Consider the following 16,215-nt stretch of genomic DNA (forward strand, 5'->3'; position numbering starts at 1 on the left):
GAGGAGAGTGAAAAAGTTGGCTTAAAGCTCAACATTCAGAAAACGAAGATCATGGCATCTGGTCCCATCACTTCATGGCAAATAGATGGGGAAACAGTGAAAACAGTGTCAGACTTTATTTTGGGGGGCTCCAAAATCATTTCAGATGGTGATTGCAGCCATGAAATTAAACGACGCTTACTCCTTGGAAGAAAAGTTATGACCAACCTAGATAGCATATTCAAAAGCAGAGACATTATTTTGCCAACAAAGGTCCGTCTAGTCAAGGCTATGGTTTTTCCAGTGGTCATATATGGATGTGAGAGTTGGACTGTGAAGAAAGCTGAGTGCCAAAGAATTGATGCTTTTGAACTGTGGTGTTGGAGAAGACTTGAGAGTCCCTTGAACTGCAAGGAAATCCAACCAGTCCATTCTAAAGGAGATCACCCCTGGGTGTTCTTTGGAATGAATGATGCTAAATCTGAAACTCCAGTACTTTGGCCACCTCATGCGAAGAGTTGACTCATTGGAAAAGGCTCTGATGCTGGGAGGGATTGGGGGCAGGAGGAGAAGGGGACGACAGAGGATGAGATGGCTGGATGGCATCACCAACTTGATGGACGTGAGTTTGAGTGAACTCTGGGAGTTGGTGATGGACAGGGAGGCCTGGCATGCTGTGATTCATGGAGTCACAAAGAGTCAGACACAACTGAGTGACTGAACTGAACTGAACTAATATTTATAGGTATAACTTAAAAGTAATTACAGTAGAAGGCTATGCTTGTGTTTAATGACCAAATTGCTAATTTTCATAAATTTCTGTGAAAATCTTGCAATCTTTATCTGACATATTTGCAAGTAGACTAAGTAAGGTAAAGAAAACGTCTGTCCCTAAACAGAATGGAGCTAGCTGGAAGCAGTTTTACCAGAACCTTTTTGGGGGAAGTCATTTTTAAGAAATGTTTTAAACACACAAATATACTGTCTTAAACAATAGCTGTTTGAAGGCCTGTGCAATAGGCCTGTGCAAACATCACACCATCCACTTTTAGAACATTTCCATTACCTCTAAAAGTTCTCTCTAGCTTGTTTGTTGTTAATCCCCATTCCTACTCTGAACCCTAGGCAGCTACTTATTTACTTTGTCTTTATTGATTTGCCTTTTCTGGAGAGTTTAATTAAATGGAATCATATTATATATGGCCTTTTCTGTCTGACCTAATGTTTTCCAGGTTCATCTGTGTTGTAACATATCTCTGCATTGTATTCCTCTTCATTGCTGTGTAGTAGTCCAGTGTATGGACATATCATATCTTGTTTATCCATTCATCAGTTGTTTGACGTTTGTGTTTTGTCTTCCAAATATAATTTTAGCTCTTTAGGTTTAACCAGTAGTCCACCTTGTTCACAGTTAGAGGTAGGAATTCAACTTCATTTCCATGTAGACATGCAGTTGTACTCGTATTATCTGTTGAAGACTATGCTTCCCCCATTGAATTATCTTGGCACCTTTGTTAAAAATGAATTGACAATAAATATAAGATTTTTTCTGGACATTTTTTCTGTTCCATTGATCTCTGTGGCTATCCTATGATAATACCATACTGTCTTGATTACCGTTGCTTTGTAATAAGTTTTAAAAGTGGGTGATATAATTCCTGTAATTTATTATTCTATTTCAGATTATTTTAGCTGTTTTGGGTCCTTTGTCTTTCCATGTAAATTTTAAAGCTTGTTTATTTCTACAAAAAATAGCCCGCTGGAATTTTCATAGGCATTGCATTGAATTTGTAGATCAATTAGTGGAGAATTGACATCTTAAAACTATTGAGTCTTTCAGTCCATGAATATGGACTATCTTTTCATTTTTTTAGATCTTCTTAGTTTCTCTTAGCAGTGATTTATAGTTTTTATTGTACAAGTCTTATAGTTCATTTGCTGTTTATTCCTAAATTTATCTTTAGTTTATTTATTCCTGAGTATTTTAATTCTTTTTTATGCTCTTGTGAATGGAGTTGTTTTATTAATTTCAATTTCATATTGTTCAGTACAGTTCCTTTGTAAATAATGGCAAATGTGTATGGTGTATTTCCCATCAAATTTCAACTATTACTAGCATTTTACTTCTAGTATATCATATAATTTAATAGGCCTGCAGCAGTAAAAGAATCTGCCTGCAATGCAGGAGACACAGGAGACTCAGGTTTGATCCCCGGGTTGAAAAGATCCCCTGGAGGAGGAAGCAGCTACCCACTCCAGTGTTCTTGCCTGGGAAATCCCATGGGCAGAAGCGCCTGGTGGGCTACAGTCTATAGAATCACAAAGAGTTGGACACCACTGTAGTGGCTTAGCATGCACATGTGCAGGGACTAATCACTGATGCATATCATGGGACCATTACTCTGGGCGGTTAAGTGCCTAGGTGCAGTTTTTGCCCTTAAAGAATGACACTTCTGAAAAATATGAAGTATGTTAATACAGAAATAGTCTTGAGAATTCAATTTGAAAACATGACAAAATATTTATGGTAAAGCTTTCTTAATAATGCTGACTTGTGTTTCTCAACATTTCATTGATTTTTAAAAATGTTTATAAATTTACTCCTTTGCATTTAATATATATCAATCAGCAAATTAAGTAGATTGTGCTTATGTTGACACTTCTGGCCTCAAGTTAATGATTTGTTGTAGTGCTCATTTGTGCTTTTATCACATTGAAAAATGTTATTTAGGGGGAAAAATTGCACCCTGCAGTTTGTTATTTCAACAGAAAGGAGATGTTTTTTGCCAGACTGTTTTCCTACCCTTTCAGTAGACAACCATCATTTAAATCACTTGTTCTTAAAAGATGTGATCTTATAGTGCCTGTATGTCATAAGATAAAATGAGATATTATACTTCAAAAACTCTGTAACATCTGTTCTTTTCCAGTTGGCTGAAGAAAAAGTATAGTGCTCTACATTTTTTAGTTTTTCTCTTGTAAAATTTTTCTTAAATTTTTGGGCCCAGTTATTGCTTATCAGCCAGTGAGCATTAATGAACACTAAAACAAATGACCACATTTATTTATGCACATTAATTAAAAAACTCAGATTATCACACTTACTTCAACAGCTTATTTTTACTACAGAAAATTACTGTTTTATATTGTAAAACTAATGGTATTTTGTGTTGCTCTGCTCTGAGCAAATTTAAGGACCACCAAGTTAAATTAATCATTAAAATGAAATAGAAATATGAAGCTACTCAGTGTACTAATTTGCTTATAGGCAACAAAGATCTACACATTCAATTTCATGGCAATCCTGTATGGCACTTTTAGGCTGTAATGAGTAAAAAGCAGTTAACACTTCTCTTCAGCAAAACATAAATATCAGGATAGACCATAATTTCCATGAAAGCTAGGGAGAGAAAATCAAGAACACTCTTGTCCAGTAGTTTCCTACCAGATAGACACATGTTTTTCTCATCTTTTAATACTTAACACTATTAAAATTGACATGTAAAGTTTTATCAATCATATGTTGAAGGGAGAATTAAGTTATTATGTTCCTGGGATATTTCTACCTGTGAGTAATGTTGTGTGCCTTTTCCCCTTATAGACATGCTGCAGAGGAAGGTAGAAGAGGTAACACAAATTCTAGAGGATCATCGTTGGGAAGAATACAACGTCAAGATGGCTTTTGATTAAATGACCCTATTTTGAGCATGTTGTTTTTGGATTATACATTACCTTCAAATTTTGATGGTGTTCATTAGAATAGTATTTACAGCTACTATTCCCTCTTTGGTACAATAAAGTATGCATGCATTTTTTCCACTTAAATATTGTGCTGTTTGAAAATGATACTGTAGTTTGGCTTTTAGTATTAGCAAATCAAAACTTTATCAGCTCTTCTGTCTAGGCAGCAACCTCTTTGATGTTGACCCTGTGTGTCTAATTCGTGGCTTACTCTCCCAGATTCCATGTCTTACTGCCAGTACACATTGTCCTTTTCACTCCAGCCAGATCATAGAGAAATGTTTGCCAAAAAATAGATGCCAGCCAGTCTTTACTGGGTGCTTGTTAACATTCAGCATATAGTGTTAGCTACTGTGAAGTCTCTCTCCTCAAAGGCACTTACTGTCTCCTTTGAGATACAATTAATACAATTAATTTTCTATATGAAAATAGTATACACAATACAAGAAAGTGTGTTATGAATTACAGAAAGTATGCTATAGAAATTCAGAGAAGTGGGACTTTCCTAGTGATCCAATGGCTCAGTCTCTGTACTCCCAATGCAAGGGGCCCTGGTTTGATCCCTGGTCAGGGAACTAGATCCCACATACTACAGCTAAGTTCACATGCCACAACTAAAGAGTTCATGTGCCACAATTGGAAGTCCTTGCATGCCACAACTAAAGACTCTGCCTGCCTTAACTAAGACCCAGCTCAGCCAAATAAATAAATAAATAAAAATATTAAAAGAATTTCAGAGAAGGGAGGAAAAGTTAGAGTGGATTTAGGGCTTGAATTAGGCTATTTTTAAAGGGTATGGTTCAGGCAGTTTATTTTTAATGTGCAAATTATCTGGCATTTTACTTGATTTTAGCATGTGATTAATACTTGTGGGGTTTATGTATTTATTTGTTTTTCAAGAAAAAGCCTTGTTCTTAGCTTCTGATTTCTTGTGTTTTGTGTTTTACCTAAGTCATAAATAAAGGCAATGCTCTGAAAAATAAACTACTTAAAAAGTTTTTGAGTGACTAGTGCTAGTTGCTTGTCATTACTGTGCTGAATTTCTGTTGTACTGACTGAACATGACCATCCTGAAGGAGACATATTATGGAAAGAAAATATTTTTGAAATGAGTATTAGCGATTTACATCACCTTATGAGGAAGCCAAATATCAATACTTACATGGCCTCTTTTTTTTCCTACCCACACTTCTCAAAGTAGCAGCTTCTAATCAGATAAGTTTTTATTACCTCTCAAAGTTATAGAATATGAAAATTCAGAGGCCATTTAATTTTATGGATGATTTCTGTAGGTATACAGCTTTTGAGTATAATCTTGAGTAATCTTTAATGTTTGAGTACAATATTATTACTACTGTACCCTAGATAAAGAGATTTTCTGTATTTTTTTGGTGATTCAACTCTTGTAGTCTGTGAATACATTGTTTCACATTCAGGAAAGAGAACATAATATATAGAAGAAAACACTGGGTTTATTCTTGTCCCTGCTTGATTAACTGGACAGATACTTTCATTTGGAGAATTATCTTTTGTCTACAACATAATAGAGTTGGACCATATGAAAGTTTTCTCAACTGGAATAAACTAGTTTCCACTTCTCTCAAGTTTTGTGGTTCCTTTATATCTTTTCACTACCAGTACATGCTTACTATAAAACTTCCTCAGTAAAATAAGGAGGGGGCTATAGTTTTCCTGTTGACTTTGCATTGAGAGGTCTAATATTTTTTTTCTAGGACATAAAAGAGGCAAGTGAATGGCAAGTGACTTCTAAATCAGTGCAGTTACACTGTAAGTTTACTGGTGGATCTCTGTACTGTTTGGAGCCTTGGACTAATTTGTCTTTAAGGCTTCTGACTGTGGTTCTAACATGTATCTAAAAGACGTGGCTTCCCTGATAGCTCTGTTGGTAAAGAATCTGCCTGCAGTGCATGAGACCCCGGTTCGATTCCTGGGTTGGGAAGATCCCTTGGAGAAGGGATAGGCTACCCACTCCAGTATTCTCGGGCTTCCCTGTGGCTCAGCTGGTAAAGAATCCAATCCTGCAATGCAGGAGACCTGGATTCGATCCCTGGGTTGGAAAGCTCCCCTGGAGAAGGGAAAGGCTACCCTACCCACTCCAGTATTCTGGCCTAGAGAATTCTGTGGACTGTATAATCCATGGGGTCGCAATGAGTCGGACATGACTGAGTGACTTATACTTTCACTTTTTCACTGACTGTGGTTCTAACGTGTCTAAAAGATGTGACATTGTTGAGCAGACATGAATTACAAGATCAGAAATAACCTATTCATGCCAGTAATTTTAAGTCTACATTTTTGCTAGGTACTGGATTCTTGAGACCCCTCCACCCCTCAACCATTGTTAAAGACCAGCTGTATTAGCTGAAGGAGAATTCTTAAATTTGTCATGCTGACACTTTCCCAGTGCTTATCTACTTTTTTTTTTTTTTTTTTTTTTGTCCTTTGAAAAAGATGCTATATTTGTTCTCTCTGTAATGGCATTTATGCTATCTAATTTGGAGAATTTGAAAGACATGCACAATTGTTTACTCTTAATATTAGATGAGTGATGTTCTCCCTCTTCAAGAGAAGATTTTTGGTTTTAGCATCTTTCATATCTGGAAATTATAATTGCTTCATAATATATTCATCAAAAGTGTGTTGTGAACAAAGCACCTAAAAAGGACAAAGCCTGAAAATATGTCTATGTTAAGGAGGAACTTCTGGCTTAATTAAACTAACCTTGTTAAATTGTCAGAAAGACAAATGAGGCATATTTTTCAGCTTGTCATAAATTATTCTGGGGTGAATTTGTGAAATTACCTCATGATAAGATCTCTGTGCCCATGAATAACATCTGGAAATCTCAAAGCTTTTTATATACTGTCCAATATCCTTATGAACTAGGGAGAGGATGCTGTGGGAAATGGAATAGCTATTATTCCACAGTTAATAAATTTGGCAGAGCTAGAAATAGCCCAGTTTTCCTTTTAGTGCAATTTTCTAAGTGTTTGTCCCTTGCTACCTACCACTAAACTGGCTACAATTATACACAGGTACATAGAGCACTTCCTTATGACCTTGCTTTCTAGTAATTCCACTTCGTGTATGTCTTTTTAGCCATTCATTCTCCACTCATCCCACCTAGTGGATTTGTAATGTAGTGTGTATCACTTCAGTACAATTAGGATATATGTTTTATTAGAAGTTGCGTACAAGTCTGGTGTGGTGGTCAGTGTAGTATTTGTTCCACCCTTTGCCACCTTCCCAGGGGACAGACACACTAGCAACCTTGGTGTATTTTTCCATTTCATCGTGTATCACTCTGTCAACTGGACAGTTTGGTTGAGCAGCAGAATTCAGCCCCACCACCACAGAATTTACCTGATGTGGACTGTGATATGACCCACACTGTTTTTGCTTAGATTCTGACCCTGTTCTGTGCAAAAGCCACAAAAGGGCATGTTAAAGCTGTATCCATTCACCTGTGTGCTTCAGAAGCACAGTTGTTTGCATATGCCAGGTTTTGCTTGGTGGATCAGACAGCAGTAAAGAATCTGTCTGTAATGCAGGAGACTGGAATTTGATCTCCAGGGGACAAGAAGATCCCCTGGAGAAGGGAATGGCTACCCACTCCGGTATTCTTACCTGGAGAATCCCATGGATATAGGAGCCTGGCAGGCTACAGTCCATGGGGTCACAAAGAGTTGGACACGACTGAGTGACTAATACACAAGGCCAGGTTTTGGATAACTAGTATTTGCCATGACAGTCTCATCTTTTAGAAATTCTCAGGATAGGAAGTATGTCTTTCTTTCCCACAAGGTATTCTGCACATACAAGCAAGCACACACAAGATAGGTTGCCTAGTACAGAATTCTGTATTCTTCCACTTAGTGTTTACATCATATATAACTTCGTATATTTGTCACAGCTAATGAACCTTACTATTAACTAAAGTGCATAGTTTGCTCATATTTCCTTATTTTTTATTCAGGGCTCTTTTTCTGTTTCAGAATCCCGTCCAGGATACCACATTACATTTAGTTATCATGTCCCTTTGATTCCTTTAGCTATGACAAGGACTTTTAATGCTTTGGTCACCTCGACAATTTGGAGGACTTTGACTTTTCACTTTCATGCATTGGAGAAGGAAATGGCAACCCACTCCAGTGTTCTTGCCTGGAGAATCCCAGGGATGGAAGAGCCTGGTGGGCTGCCGTCTATGGGGTTGCACAGAGTCGGACACGACTGAAGCGACTTAGCCGCAGCAGCAGCAGCAGCAGAGGTCAGATATTTCATAGTCCATGTACTTTGAAATTTACATGTCACTTATGAGTGAGATTAAACGTTTTTCTTTTCACATACTTAAGGACATAGTGGAGAAGGAAATGGCAACCCACTCCAGTATTCTTGCCTGGGAAATCCCACGGAGAGGAGCCTGGCAGGGTACAGTCCATAGTGCAAGAATTTGACACAACTTAGCAACTAAACCACCACCACCAAGGATATATGTATTTCCATTTCTAGAAACTAGGAGCCCATTATCTTAACTAGTATGCTCTACCAGTCTCTTGAGTTATCTTAATTATCAATAAAAACATTCATGGGCTTGAGTATATGTGGTTGTCTGATTCTCAGGAAGTACAATGTCTTGTAAGCTTCTGTTAGAGATAGAGGTGAACCATTGATGCTAGTGATGTGGTCACTCTCTGATCTCTCTGGCTACACTGCAGAGGGTGGACCAGAGACTCGACTGGAAATAGCAAGTAGGCAGAATGTGGGATAAGAAGTCCTTGAAAGCAGAAGCAGGGTTGATATGGACACGTTCGAGGAAAATTAGAAGGGCCGGGATCTGGTGATACTGGATGAGAGAGTTAAGAAGTCAAAGGCGACTCCTAGGTTTATGAGCTGGATATTTTGGGTGTTATATTTAACCTATTCGAGAAATCCAAGAGAAATATTCGGGCAATTTACAATATACCGGTTGCTCAGTACGGGCTTTCGATTTCTAGCTCCGCAAGACTACAATTCCCAGAGCACCACGCTCCACCACAAACCCCTTCGAGTCGGCCGCGCAGAGTTCTGGGACTTGAAGTCCGCGGCCTGTTGTACCCAAGTTAGATCTAGGGGCCTTTGGAAACATGAAGAGGTAAGGGATTGTCTGAGAACAGACGGCGAAGGGCGCTCTGTTCTACCTTTTGACTTTTCAAATGGCTTTTGTTACTTTGGGTTTGGGGTATGTCACGTTCTGAGCATAGGTTTTCGTGTGAGCGGGAAGACAGAGGAGGAGGGAAAAGGGGAGACGGGCTGGACAGGCCTGTAAGGCGAAGTTCAGGAAGGGCCGCCGCCGCTGCCGGTCCCCGTAGGGATGCCCTCCTGGCACAGGCACCTAGGCAGCGGCGCTGGCCCCGGGACAGATGCTATGGCTCCTTTATGTTTCAGACCGACCCACTCAGGTAAAAGGGTCTTGATCGATTGATGAAACCAGTCTGTGCCGTAGAAACCCGGGCCAGATCCTTCCTGTCCCGCCCGACCTCCTCTCCCTCCTCAGAAATGGGCTCAAGGTGGGCGCGTTTATGTGCAGTGTTTGTGTTTATAGCGGATTTTTTCGGGCTCAGAGACTGTTTAGTACTTTCAGACCTGAAAGTAAGCAAGTGATACTTTGTTTCTACAAATTTGGAAGCAAAGTAACAAACCCGTATCCATCTATTGTAAGAAAAGAAAGGCACCGCTGCGAGCAGTTCCCCCTACCGGTTCTGCAGGAAATGGCAGCTTTAACGTGGCTGATCTTTGTTGGAAGCCTGCGCTGGCAATCGAGTACTGACGGTACACGAAACCTTTTTTAAGACTCCTTATCAAATTAGTTTTGTATTCATTCTGCAAGTAGAATAATCACTGGAATAAGGCGGTGCATTTAAATTCTTACAGGTATGATGCTGTCCTGCACCGTTAGTTTCTGCATCTTAAAAAAGTAGTTTCTGATTTTCCCTGCTTCAAAATGCCTTTAAAATTTTGTTTATAATATCTCTCATACATGCAAAATTATGAATATATACAGGTTAAAAAATAATAATAGAGTCGTCCTCACTACAATAGAACATTACCAGTATCAGAAGTCTGCTTGTGTGCTCCTGAGTGTTTCTCTTCCCTCCCTGAGAGGATCACTATCCAGTATTTTGCCTTAATCAGTTCTTTGCTTTTTTTCTTTTTAAATAGTTTTGCCACATATGAATTTATATCTAAACAAAATGTCGCTAGTGTTATTCCATTTTCAGCTCTATATAGACACATATTGTATGAATTTTTCTGGCACTATTTTCACTGTACATTTCTTTTTGAAATTTATGTGTGCTGATGTATTTAGCTATGATTTATTCATTTCAAAGCAACTTCAAATTTAGCAAGAACTTTCAGAATTCTAAATAATAAGGAAATATTAAGATACTTGAAAGGAATTTTTTAAAACCCTGGGCCTATGGATCTTAAAGTTGTTATAAGTCTTTCTAGAGTGTGGGAATTTTCTTTATAACTATGAGAGATATATCTTCTGTTGCTGCTAAGTCACTTCAGTCGTGTCCAACTCTGTGCGACCCCATAGATGGCAGCTCACCAGGCTCCCCCCTCCCTGAGATTCTCCAGGCAAGAACACTGGAGTGGGTTGCCATTTCCTTCTCCAATGCATGAAAGGGAAAAGTGAAAGTGAAGTCGCTCAGTCCTGTCTGACTCTTAGCGACCCCATGGACTGCAGCCTACCAGGCTCCTCCATCCATGGGATCTTCCAGGCAAGAGTACTGGAGTGGGGTGCCATTGCCTTCTCTGATACATCTTCTAGGTCTCATCATAAACCCAATAGTAAAGGGCTAAGAAATGTATTTAGTATTTATTTTCCTCATCGAGTTAACTCACTTTGCTTTTTTCTTTTAAAATCTGTTCTTGCACACTTAAATGGTCCTGCTATTTCTTTATGCTCAGAGTTTTTCGTTATTTAGCATTACCTAGATATCCACACAGTAGTGCTTAAGCTATAAAATGTTATGATCCCCTTCACCTTTGCTTCTATACTCTATCTTTTGGAGATCTCCTCTCTCACAGCTCCAGATCCTGACAATACAGATGACTCAAGATTTCCATGCGCAGCCTCAGACTCTCATCTATACAACACTTCTTCTCTCTCTCACTTTCCTTCTAGCCAATATCACCTTCTGTCACCTCAGGCTCAGTATGTCTTTGAAGCATTCCTGATACTTCATGCTGGTATTTCAATTGTAATAGTTAGTTGACTCAACATGGCTAAAAGAAGAATGACTTCCCTTTCCCAAACCATTTACTCCATTTGGAACTTCCTCTTTAGTTCATTGGTCCCATCGCTCAGTTACACAGCTTGAAATTTGGGGTTATTTTTCATTTCTTCCTTACCCCTATGTTCAAAAGGCCTTTCTCATTTAAGCCTTCCTTTCTATTGTCACTATTAGCACTCCACTTTGAACTTTCATCACCTCATGTTTGATAAATTATATAGTTTCCTAACTAGTTCTTCTGGTTTTGTTCTTACTAATTCATAAGGCTTATTATAACCACATTCGTTTTCCTAAACCATCGCTTGTACCATGTCACTTAACTGCCTAATAAATTGCCTTCTAATACCTGTCCATTAAGTTTGAGACCTCTTAGTTGGTGTATTTAAGGCCATTCACAGTCTAACTATCCCTCCAACATGATCTCCCAAGGTTGCCATACATGAATGCCAGATAAATTAAATTTCTTATTATCCCCCAGAACATACTTCTGTCTCTTCATGCTCTCTCTCCCTGTTCTTTCCTTCATCACACAGAGTCCTTCAAATGCCAGTGTAAGAATTACCTTTCCAAAGTCTTCATTTACTACCTTGCCTCCCAGTTATTTCTTCTGTGAACTCCTACTGATTTGGCATATGCTTCTTTATATCGTTCTTCTCTTCTTTCTTTCTCTCTCCTCTCTCTGTCAGTCTCTCCCTGTGCTTTTCATTCTCCCTCCCTCCCTCCTTCCTGCTCTGCCCTCACCCTAGGCACCTGTATACAACACATCCATATCTATTACTTTTCCCTAAATAAATTGCAGGCTTCTTAATGAGAGGGACTGTGTCTTGTGTATCTTTGACTCCATCAGTACCCAGCAGAGTGCATTCATTGTGTATAAACAGGTACTTAGTTAATGTTTGTGGAATGAGTGATAAAGGGCAACAAATAGAGAAGTATCTTTGAACAAATGGGATCACTAATGGTAGATAATATAGCTAAAGAATATATTTTGAGATTCAGTGTCACTTCTACTTTCTGTATATATCCTTGTATCTATTCCAGGGTAAATAGCTGTGTCAAGAGTGATGAGCATGTCCTGGAGGAGCTGGAAACAGAAGGGGAGAGGCAGCTGAAAAGCCTCCTTCAGCATCAACTGGATACCTCTGTCTCCATTGAGGAGTAGGTATTGATTTTGCAAAAAGAGTATCATAGACCCTCAGCTCCAGGTGACAGATAGCTCTTCAAGTCTGGGTGGAAGACTGCTCTCTCACCCCCCCTTTCCTTGACAGATTTCTACTGATTAGTCAGGGTTTTACTTCTGTGTCTCTTCTAGGAAGCCTTCCATATCCTACTCTGTCTGGGCTGAGTACCATTCCTGTGTCTTCCTTTAACATTCATAGTACTTATAATCCAGTAGTGTTATTGCCTGCTTACTTGCCACTCTTCTACAGTTCCTTGCACAAAGCAGAAACTGTTGTCTTTTTTACTGTTAAATCCTCAGTACCTGGCACAGTGTCTGATGCATAGTAAGTGTTCAGTAAATAAATATTTGATTCAGTCATTTGTTAGTCCTGGACTACTGGTGGAATTCCGTATCATTGTAGTAGTGCTTTAACCTAGAAATAGGATGTAGGAGAGAAATTGCCCCTGAGTTTCATTGTGCCTTCTAATGGCACGCCCCATTTCTGTGCATTGTGGTAACTTGAAGATGTTCTTACTCTCTTCCTGCTTGTTTTGCAGATGTGTATCTAAGAAAGAGAGCTTTGCTCCTGGTACTATGTATAAGCCCTTTGGGAAGGAAGCAGCTGGGACTATGACTTTGTCCCAGTTCCAGACACTGCATGAGAAGGACCAGGAGACTGCTTCTCTCAGGGAACTGGGGCTTAATGAAACAGAAATCTTGATTTGGAAGAGCCATGTTTCAGGTGAAAAGGTGAGTGGGGCAATTTTTTTTTCTGGAGAATAAAAAGGACAATTTCTTCATTTGATACTGAGAACATTCTCATTTTGAGTTCTCAAAACACTGAGCTTGTATCTAAATCTTCTTTGGTTTTTAAGGTAAGGACCTTGGTAAAAGAGATGCTGCTCCTTGACTTTTTTTTTTTAACAAATAGGATTTTATTTTTTTAATTTTATTTATTTTTGGCTGTACCATGTGGCTTATGGGATCTTAGTTCCACTACCAGGGATTGAACCTGTACCCTCAGTAGTAAAAGCACAGAATCCTAACCACTGGACCACCAGGGAATTCCCGCTCCTTGACTTCCTAGCTGACATATCTATAAATGACCATTTTGGCGCCCTGATCATTTTCATTCTTGTTTAAGGCATCAGATTGTCACTTTCAGGGTGTGTCCTCTGTGATATACGCCATCTCAGGCCGTCTCATTTCTCCAATTTCAGAGAGCGAGACTTAGGGCAACCCCTGAAGCAATACAGAACCGTCTTCAAGATATTGAGGAAAGGATCTCAGAGCGTCAGCGCATCCTTTGCCTGCCACAGAGATTTGCAAAGAGCAAACAGCTGACCCGGCGAGAAATGGAAATAGAAAATTCTTTATTTCAGGGAGCTGATCGTCACTCTTTCCTCAAGGCTCTTTATTACCAAGGTATGTGATCACCACTGACTTGATATACGCTTTCACTGGCAGAAAGATTTAACATCAGGGCCTTAACTATGAAGAGTTAGTGGAGGGAGTGGGGGAAAAATGAACTATTGCTACTCTTGAGGAATGTATATATAGTCCCACGAGAAAGACAAATATGTACCTAGTTAGTTGCAGTACACCCTGGAAATTGCTATTGTAGAGATGTAAATGATGCTGAGGGGACCTAAGACATAGAGCATCTAAGTCTAGTTGGGGGAGTCAGGAGTTTATATTTGTACTTGTACCAAGTCTTGATGGATCAACAGGCATTTGTCAGTAAATAGTGGGAAGAGGGTGTTTATGGATAGTAGGTGAGTAGGAACAAGATTGTGAAAGAACCTGGTGTGTCTAGGGAACAGTGAAAAGTTCATTGTGGCAGGACGTGTAGGACATGGTGAGGACTGGCAGAAGATGACACTGGAAAAGGTAGGTGAGGCTAGATTGTGAAGGGTCCTGAGGTGGAACTATAAATTAGCACAAAATATACAGATAAATGTGTGTCTTAGCCAGAAAGAGTGGATTTAACAGAGAAGTTTTGCTAGGCGCTATGGAAGGTATGCAGAAGTTTAAGAAATGACTTCTTGACTTTGTGCCAGTTGGAATCTAGTTGGAGAGAGAAGTGCACAGCATTTAGTAACAAGGCTAGATACAGTTGTTAAGTGCTGTAGGAGTTCAGAGAAGGGAAAGGTCACTGTGCATTGATGTGACTAAAGATGGCCTCTCAGAGGAGATAAGATTTAAATGTTCTTTTAATACTACCAAGTCTTCAGGAAGGAGAGGGAGGGGCATTTCACTTGTAGCAGATGTCATGAACTAAGTCATGTTTGGAGGTATTGTGAGAGACAAAGTTAAAAAGATAGCTAAAATTTTTGAACTTTATTTGGCAAGTAGTATAGATCTACATGGAGTTAGTTATTCAGTTAGTCATCTTGGGTATAGTTAAGGTCTTTGAACCAGGAGTAACATAATAAAAGCAGTGTCTGAACTTGATGAATCTGGTGGCCAGTAAATCAAATACATGAGCGGGAGAACTGGAAGCAGGGAAAAAATTTAGGAGTAATCACGGTCATTTCTTCAGGAAGAGCTGCACTAGGATGATGACAAAGAAATTGGAAAGAGAAGTAGGTATGGTTATAAGAGACATTACAAAAGAACAATTGGTAAAACTTGTTGACTGAGAATGAAGGTTAGTGGAGATCCTGTGTCAAAGATATCCCAGGTGTTTCAAGGCTGTGTGACTTAACAGTTGGCAAAATTAAGAAAGCCTTTATGGGAAAATTTTGAGGAAAGATGATGAGTTTGATTTTAAACATGTTAAATTTTTGAGACTGCAGGATCATCCAGTGCAGATATTGAGGAGGCTGATGGAAATGTAGCAGTGAAACTCCAGGGAGAGGGCAGAACTAGATCCATAGAATCAGGACTCCTCTATGCTTAGACAATAAAGTCAATAGAATGAGTGGTTTGTTAGAGAGAGAGACCATAGACATGGAAGAGCAGTGGTGAAGGAAGGAATGAAGAAACAGCTTTTGTGGAGAGACATTATAGCTTGCTGATCAAGAACATGGGCTGTGGAGACAGACTGCTGGGAACATCCTGGCTCCCCCACTTACTATCTAAAGATGTGGGGCAAGTTACCATACTGTGCTTGATTTCCTTCAAGAGAATATTAATAGTAGCTGTATTGTAGGGTTGTTAGGATTAAGACAGGTAATACATGTAAATCACTTAAAGCAGTACCTGGTATTTGGGGTGGGTGGGTAGTGTATGAATCTGTTCTGTTTCCTATCTTTGAAACTCCTTGCTTTACACCTTCACAGCATACCACAAAAAGACAAGTGCAGACAAGTACATGACCTCAATGAAGAGGAAGATAAAATTAGGCACAAAAGGCAAGTCGAGAGTTTTCTTACAGTGTTAGATTTAGGAATGTAACCTAGGGTCCCAGACTTCTAAGTTGAGTTCTTATTTAATTTCATATTCAGTATATGACAATGTTTGTAGGACATGATCCACAGGGAGCATATAATCCTGATACAGAATATTAAAGAGGAGTTAGAAGTTTAAAGCTTTAACATTTAGTGTTGTTGATTTTTTTCTCTATACCTTTTAAGTTATTGTACCAGACATAAAATGACCTTAATGTCTTTTTGATCCTATTTCATAATCCTGAATATTTTTAATCAGTAAAGTATAACTATTGATGATGATATAGTAGCTAATATTTTACTTTATTTTTGAAATGAACTTACAATAAAATTGCCTGTTTATTTGGGGGGGAGGTGTGTGTACAATTCTGTGAATTGTAAATCATGTTAATCACATAGATTCATGTAATCACCACCACAATCAGGATAGAGAACAGCTCCATCACCCTCAAACTCCTTCATACTATCCATTGAAGTCACTCCCAATTCCACTCGTAATCTCTGGCAATCAATCACTGATCTATTCTCCATCACTGTGATTTTGTGTTTTAGAGAATGTCATACAAATAGAATCATACAAAATGTAATCTTTTGAGAGTGACTTCTTTCATGCAGTGTAGTGCTTTTGAGATTCATCCAA

The 16,215-nt window shown here is 38.9% G+C and overlaps 2 protein-coding genes across 32 annotated transcripts in view; both read left to right on the top strand.

The window, feature by feature from the left end:
• NUP62CL (nucleoporin 62 C-terminal like) overlaps positions 1–4,718 on the top strand; it is a 102,269-nt gene extending 97,551 nt beyond the window's left edge. For all 15 annotated transcript variants that reach the window (XR_015159814.1, XR_015159811.1, XR_015159812.1 and 12 more), the window contains one exon: positions 3,581–4,718. Coding sequence is in view for 9 of the 15 variants with exons in the window: in XM_086389640.1 (XP_086245766.1) it covers positions 3,581–3,669 (89 nt within the window). In the remaining 6 variants the exon portion in view is untranslated. The remainder of the gene's footprint in view (positions 1–3,580) is intronic.
• Positions 4,719–8,814: 4,096 nt separating this feature from the next.
• RBM41 (RNA binding motif protein 41) overlaps positions 8,815–16,215 on the top strand; it is a 75,481-nt gene continuing 68,080 nt past the window's right edge. For 5 of the 17 annotated variants that reach the window (XR_015159818.1, XR_015159817.1, XM_086389650.1 and 2 more), the window contains exons 1-5: positions 8,815–9,179; positions 12,063–12,179; positions 12,741–12,933; positions 13,404–13,608; positions 15,468–15,539. Coding sequence is in view for 12 of the 17 variants with exons in the window: in XM_086389650.1 (XP_086245776.1) it covers positions 8,962–9,179; positions 12,063–12,179; positions 12,741–12,933; positions 13,404–13,608; positions 15,468–15,539 (805 nt within the window). In the remaining 5 variants the exon portion in view is untranslated. Of the gene's footprint in view, positions 9,288–9,439; positions 9,550–12,062; positions 12,180–12,740; positions 12,934–13,403; positions 13,609–15,467; positions 15,540–16,215 lie in introns of all 17 variants that reach the window. The other 12 variants (XR_015159819.1, XM_086389651.1, XM_086389653.1 and 9 more) reach the window with 5 other exon arrangements.

This window comes from Bos grunniens, chromosome X, assembly GCF_055505025.1.
Source record: "Bos grunniens cultivar Pamir isolate PY7600 chromosome X, Bosgru_T2T1.0, whole genome shotgun sequence".
NCBI classification, from domain to species: Eukaryota; Metazoa; Chordata; class Mammalia; order Artiodactyla; family Bovidae; genus Bos; species Bos grunniens.